The 8,150-nt window shown below is 19.8% G+C and overlaps 1 protein-coding gene across 1 annotated transcript; it reads left to right on the forward strand.

The window, feature by feature from the left end:
- Positions 1-1,160: 1,160 nt before the first annotated feature.
- On the forward strand, positions 1,161-1,322 carry BGW36DRAFT_306611 (uncharacterized protein; the record flags this gene model as incomplete). The annotated part of the gene is made up of 1 exon (XM_046212167.1): positions 1,161-1,322. A coding segment is annotated over one exon (162 nt), but the record flags the coding sequence as incomplete, so codon positions are not given.
- Positions 1,323-8,150: the final 6,828 nt, after the last annotated feature.

Genomic DNA, 8,150 nt, shown 5'->3' on the forward strand with positions numbered 1-8,150 from the left:
AAGAATATCTACAAATAATTAAAAATATAATCTTAAAATCAGAAAAATATATTATAAATACAACATTTAGAATCTTATCTTTAAACTATAATCACTATAATATAATTCTTAGAATGACTTAATTATAAAGACAGAATCTAATTATTAATTAGAAAAGATAAATATTAAAGATTAATAATATAATATTACAAATAAATAAAAATACAGAAAAATAATCTAAAATGAATATTACTAAGATTAATAAAATAAAGTAAAGAATAATACTAACTTAATCAAAGTTAAAGAAAATATATAAAAAAGAATTTATAAAAGTACTTAAAAAGCTATTAAAGAAGTATTATAATTATATCAAATTATTTATAAAAAAAGAATATTAACTACTAATACATCTATCTAAATATAAAGTAATAATAGATCTAAAGCTAAGATTAGTATTAAAATAAATTAAATAGAGATAGAAATCAGTATAGAAGCTTAAAACTAAAGATAAATTTATTAATAAATTTTATTTAGTTAGATATATTTAAGAATCTAAAGTAGTAAATTTAATATTAAATCTCTTTATACCAAAAAAAGATTTAATATTATAGATAGTATATAATTATTAATCAGTTAATAATCAAATAATAGATAATATAAATAAAGCACTATACCAAGAATAAAAAAGAGATTTATTATAAAAAATAAAAATTATAATAATATTCAATATTAAATAGAGATACTACAATCTAAAAATATATAAAAAAAATATCTATAAAACAGTATTCTTAATAGATAAAGGATTCTATAAATAGATTGTTACTCTAATGAGATTAAAAAATCTATTAATATAATTTGTATAATACATAATGTATATACTTAGAGAATATTTGAACAATTTTGTTATAGTATATTTTAATAATATAATAGTATTCTTAAAGAATCTTAATAAATATAATAAATATGTCTAAAAAGTTATAATAAGATTTATAAACGCAGAATTTACTTTAAAAATCAAGAAATATGAATTTGATACCACATAAATTAAATACTTAGGAATAGTTTATATACTAAATAGGTTTAAAATATCAAAAGAAAAACTAGATATTATTCTAAAATGGTTAATTCTAATAAACATTATAGATATATAATTATTTCTAAGAGCCATCAGTTATATATGAAGATTCATAGAAGGATATACTGTTATTATAATCCTATTAATAGAACTAATAAAAAAGAATAAACTATTTGAATGGACAATAGCACATCAACAAGCATTTGGAAAGATTAAGGAACTTATTAAATATATATCAATTTTAAAGTTATATAATCTAGACTTATAGAATATTATTAGAATAGACACATTAGAATATATAATTAAAGTAATCCTAAAATAAGTTAAAAATAGAAAAATATATACTGTTATATTTTATTTAAAGAAATATATTAGTACTAAACTCAATTATAATATATATAATAGAGAGTTACTAGCAATCATTGAAATATTTTAATAATGATAACATTATCTCTAAGAATCTAGATATGAAATTATTATGAAAATCGATCATAAGAATCTGAAATACTTTGCAATAATTAAGGAATTATTAAAGAGACAAATATAATAATATAAGGAATTATCATAATATAAGTATATAATCAAATATATATTAAAAAAGCAGAATATTACTATAGATGTATTAAACAGACAATTAGACTATATAATTGACATTAAAGTATTAAAGATAAATATTCTAAAATAAGACTTAGGAGTACTATAATATAATCATAATATTATTCTAGTAGTAGTTATTAAGATTAAAGAATTAGAATTCAGAAAATAATTAAAAAGAGAAATAGAAAATGATAAGCAAATTTAATAAGAATTATATAATAGAGTAATAACATTATAAGATAGATTAGTAGTATAGAATGATATAATTAGAATATTATAAATAATAATTATAAAAGTTATTAAGTAGCACTATAATCTATTCAGCTAAGAATATTAAGAAATCAATAAAATAATTAAAATGATAAATCAATTATATTACTTTCTATATCTTAGAAAAAAGATTAAAGACTATATTAAATACTATAAAGACTGTAATAGAAATAAACTGTCAATATATAAACTATATAGAAAAATATAGATATCTAAAGTATTAAAGGAAGTATAATAAAGTATTATTATTGATTTTATCTAAAGATTACTAAGATTAAAGAAACTTATTTTTAGAATAACCTATATTAACACTATAATAGTTGTTAATAGATTAATTAAATATATAATTCTATAACTAATATTAAAAAATATGACTGTAAGACAATATGTAAGCTTCATACTGTAAAAAGTATTTTTATGGACTAGTTTATTAAAAGAAATTATTATAGATAGAGATAAATTATTCATAATAAATTATTAGCAAATAATTATAAAAATATATAGAATAGAATATAAGTTATTAATAATAAATTATTAATAGATTGATAGTTAGTCTAAAAGAATAATTCAATTAGTTAAATAATACTTATAGAATTATATAGATTAAGAATAAAATGATTAAGTATAAGTACTATTAATAATATAATTTATAATGAATAATATAATAAATATAATTATAAAATAAGTATTATATTTTATAAATTTTAGGTGCTATTTAAGAATAATATAGTTTGATATACTAAGAGAAGAACTATCAGAGATAGTAATAATATAAATTAAGAATCTTTAAATACTCTATCAAACAATTTTACAAGATATCAAATAGATAGAGTAAAGAATAAAAATCTATTATAATAGAAAGTATAAGAATGTATTAATCTTTAAAAAAGAGAAAAAGTTTATTTTTTATAATAAACTATAGAATAAAAGAATTTTAATATTTTAAATAAAAGGTTAAATAATAAATTTAATATAATCAAATATAGATCTTTTAAAATTAAAAAAAAATTTGTTAATGATAATTATAAATTCTAATTATTAGTAAAAATAAAAATATATCTAGTGTTTTATATCTTATTATTAGAATTTATAGAAAATCCAGAAAACGATGAAGATAAAGCTGATAATAATGAATTCAAAGTCGACTTTATTAAAAAATAGAAGTTAGAATAGAGAAAAATCTTTTATTTAATTAGATAGATAAAGTATAGATTTAATCATAATTTATAGAAATTAGTTAGATATTTGAATTGTTTAGAAAAGATTTGAATCTTCTATTATTGAGGAATTCAAAGAGTAAGAAGTCAAAGAAATTATTTTTAAATAATTTAGAATAAGATTAGAAGATAATAGTAGTTATTTTATTAGTTTATTGATCAATTAATTTTCTTTGCTTCTTCTTCTACTTTCGATTTTTTTTTTCTTTTTGTTCTTTTTTCTTCAACCTTTCTAGCTTAATAATATCTTGAATATCCCTTACTATAAAGTTATCAGTATATTTCTAAAGAAGATTATTCTATAGTTTTAGATAATAAAGTTTCTTAAAAGCTTCTTTCTTCTAAATATAGATTTAATTTTAAGCAGTTATAAGCTGCTATCACTCTTTATTAAAAAAAGAAGTTTTTAATTTAATATATTTTTAATTTAAATAAATATATTTATTATAATAAGAAAATCTTTTAACTATTATATAAGATTTATTTAAATTTATATAACAAATATAGAGAATAATCATTTTAAAACTCTTATTCTTTAAGTAATTAGTAAGTTTCGATTTTTAGATATAAGATAGTTTCTTTAAAGATATAATTAGACTATTATTATAAATATAGGAATTTGTAAAATAAAAACACTTATTTAAAAATATAGATATAGCTGACTATTTATTATATTATCAGGATGTCAGCCTTTAAAAGAAGGAATTATTATAAGAATCAATAAATTACAGTTAATAAATATTATAATAAATGTTATTATATAAGTATTTAATAGAAGTTAAGTAATAATAAATAAAATTATTATTAAGTATAAATATATATTATAGAAATGATGCTAAAAATGGCTATACTCTTAGCCTAGCTATAGCTATTAATATAGCAATAAGAATATTATATATTAATATCTTATTCCAGTATATGCTAAACACATAACCTAACAAAGTAAGGCTTTAATATATAGAAGCATAGCTTCTATATAGTAAAGTAATAATTCTAAATATTAAAGTATAACTTTAATATTTTTTAGTATATATAGATACTTATTTATTATTATATATTTAATTGATCATCTTTTATTTTTATATCAAAATAGTATACTACTATTTAATATTTAATAATCTTCTTACTACTATTATTATTCTTAATAGATAGCTCTTTAATATTGATCTTATATTATTCTTTTATCTTGTGTTAGCAGAATATCCTCTAAGATCTCCGATCTTGAGACGAGTTGTTGACAACTTTTTGACAATATTACTTACTTATAACTCTTTAAATATTATAAAAATCTTTTATTATTAAAAAATTATTAATAACTCATCTTTAGATTAGAAATCTTAGAGAATATTCTATTAACATAAAATAAAAGAATCATATAAAATTAATATTAATAGGCTATCTTATCAAAAATAATAGTAATAGTAAAAAGATTATTAAATACTAAATAATAGTATACTATTTTGATATAAAGATAAAAGATAATCAACTAAATATATAATAATAAATAAATATCTTTATATACTAAAGGATATTGAAACTATACTTTAATATCTAGAATTATTACTTCACTATATAGAAGCTATACTTCTATATATTAAAGCTCTACTTTATTGGATCACGTGCTTAACATATATTGGAATAAAGCATCAATACACAATTCCTGATTATATAACAATCATGTCCACTACTACTCTCTAAGCAGTCCCCACTTAGTATCTGTCTTTTACACTTATCCTATATATATATGGCGCATATATACAATCTTATTAGGTGCTTATGTAATAGCGTCCGTTATAACGTAATCGGACACCGAGCGGATCAGCCCCCCCAGAGCGCGTCAAAATACTTCAAATATTTCTATACACCAATTTTCAACGCGCTATAATGCCACCAAATCATACAGAAAAACACCAAAAATTAGCTGAGTAGAAAGGTAAGATACTGCTTATTATATCTAATTTAAAAAATGAAAGAATCAAATCTATTTGTGAAGCTGTATAAATCTATAATATTTTATATACAACTCTTCACCGTCGACTTACCGAGATTGAATATCGAGCTAAAAAACACACTAATAGTCATAAATTGACTTAATATAAAGAGAAATCTCTTCTAAAATAGATTCTTAATCTTAATAAATGTAGATTACTTCCCCAGCCATCTCTCATATAAGATATAACTAATCTCCTTCTTACTCAACATGGAAATGAGCATATCAATGAGAAATGGATTTATTAATTTATTAATCAGCATCCAGAAATAAAGCTGCGATTTTTATAGAGATATAACTATAAGCGAGCTAAATATAAGAATATTAAGATAATCCAAGAGCATTTTGATCATATATAAGACACTATACAACAATATAGAATCTTATCTAAAGATATCTATAACTTTAATAAGACCAGCTTTGCTATAAGTCTTTGTGCAACTGCAAAGATTATTACTGATAGTGATTGATATAGTAGGCCTTATTTATTATAACCTGATAACCAGAAATGGGTTATAGCAATTAAAATAGTTAATTCTATAGAATAAGCCTTGCCTTCGTATATAATTTTTAAGACAACAACCTTTTATCAATAAGGCTGATTTAAAACACTTCCATAGAACTGAAAAATTGATATCAATAAAAATGACTGAACTATAGATGAGATTAGGATTAGATAGCTTCAAAAACATTTTATTCCTTATACAACAAACCATATAAAAAGAAGATATCGGATGCTTATTCTTAATGGATATAGAAGCCATCTAACAGCTCAATTTGACCAGATATATGTAGAGAATAATATTATCTCAATATATATGCCATCTTATTTATCATATCTCCTACAGCCTCTTGATGTGAGCTATTTTTTAGTTTTAAAACGACAATATGAATAGCTTGTTGAATAACATATACAGCTTGGATTCAATCATATTAATAAATATAACTTTCTTACAGTCTTTCCAGAAGCTCATATAATAGCATATAAAGCTGAGAACATTCAAAATAGCTTCAAAGCAATAGGGTTAATACCACTTAATCTGAAATATATTTATCAAAAGCTTATAGTTCAACTTTGAACTCTAACACCTTCTCTAAGTCGATCAAACAATTCGCAATCTTCATACTTACAAACACCTTAAAATCTATATTAATTTAAGCGCCAGATTACTACAATTAAAAAGCGGATCAATGAGCATCTAATAAGCCTCTTAGAAAGAGTTAATTAAACAATCAATCGCATATCTAAGATATACAAAATAAATTTAAATGAGCTTCTTATTATACAGAAAGAAGTATATGATTTACGCAGTACAAATAAGAAAGAAAAGAAAAAGCGTAAAAGATCTAAAACTTAAATAGCTTATGAAGGATCTCTTACAGCGTAAAAAGCTTAGGAATTAATAGCTAGTCAAAATAAGATATCTAAGTCTATTCCAGCAGTACTAGTTGAATCTAAGCCTCAGGCCTCTCAACCTCGCGTACGAGCACTATCAAAGTGTAGTGAGTATAGGATTATTAGGCATAAAATTAATTGATGTCCTAATCATAATACTAATTAAAAATTTGTATATATTTTGTATAGGGGGTGAAAAATTCATTATTGAGATTTATATAGCGCGTTTTCCAGAGAGATCTGATCTGCTCGGTGTCCTGATCCACTCGGTGTCCGATTACATTAATATCTATTGGCTGTGACTTATCGATTCTTGTGACAAAATTCTAAAAACAATTATATATTAGTTATATAAATTAAGATCTTTCAATTAATAACAATTTTAATCTTATTAGAGTCTATTTATAGACCATTATAGTTAACTATAATTTCTAAAAACTTAGTCTTAAGGACAGTAAACTTATATTTTAATAATTTAATATAGAGTTTAGCTCTTTTTAATTTTTTTAAAATTAAATAAATATACTATATATATTTCTCTTTTATTCTATTATATATTAAGATATCATCTAAATAAATAATATAGAATAGATTTAGATATTCTTTTAATATATTATTAATAAATTATTAAAATATAGTAAAGACTTCTATTATATTAAAAAGTATTATTAGCAATTTAAATAGACTAAGTTTAATATAGAAGACTGTTAGCTATTTTTAATCTTTTTGTATTCTTACTTCATTAAATATAGAAATAATATCAATTTTTATAAAATATTTCATTTTATTAAGGTTATTCAGTATCTCTTTAATTAGAGATAATAGATAATAGTTTTTTACTGTTATTATATTTAGAGCTTAATAATCTATATAGAAATATAAATCTTTTTTAAGCTTCTTAATAAATAGAATAAAGAATATGATAGAGAATAAACTAAAATAGATAAATCTTTTCTTTAGATTCTCTATAATTTATTCTCTTAAAGTAATAAGTTTCTTTTAGAATATAGAATATAAAAGACTAAATAATAGATTAGTCTCTTTAATTAACTGAATATTATAATTATAAAAATAATGAAATAATAAGTGTTCAGCTTTCTTAAAAGAAAAAACATCTAGATAGTTTTAAAATTTTTTAGATAATTTGATAACTAAATTCACAATTTTAATAAATAATTCAGAATAAAATTAATCTAGCTTAAGATAATATCAATCTAATTTAGAATTAAAAAAAAGATTTTATATTCTTTTTAATAATAAATAATATAGACTCTTAGATTTATAATAATAATATCTTATTTTTTTAGAGCTTTAGAATGATTAAATATTTAATTTAAGTAGATCTTTTTTAATATATTATATAATACTTTAATATAAGTTAAATGGATAAAAATATTATAGTATTTCTAATAATAATTATTATTAAAGTCTAGATTATAAACAGCTTATCTTATTTAAGAGTTATATTTCTTCAGCTAGAATAATTTTAAAATGATTAAGTGATAGATAAGCTAAATAACTAAGAATAGTGCTTTCTATTTAGAGTGATTATAGAATTTTAAGTATATACTGATATAATGAGTAATTAGATTAATCTTAGCTTTCTAGCTATCAAATATCTTTAAT

Source organism: Talaromyces proteolyticus (genome assembly GCF_021365285.1).
Source record: "Talaromyces proteolyticus strain PMI_201 chromosome Unknown BGW36scaffold_13, whole genome shotgun sequence".
Lineage (NCBI taxonomy): Eukaryota > Fungi > Ascomycota > Eurotiomycetes > Eurotiales > Trichocomaceae > Talaromyces > Talaromyces proteolyticus.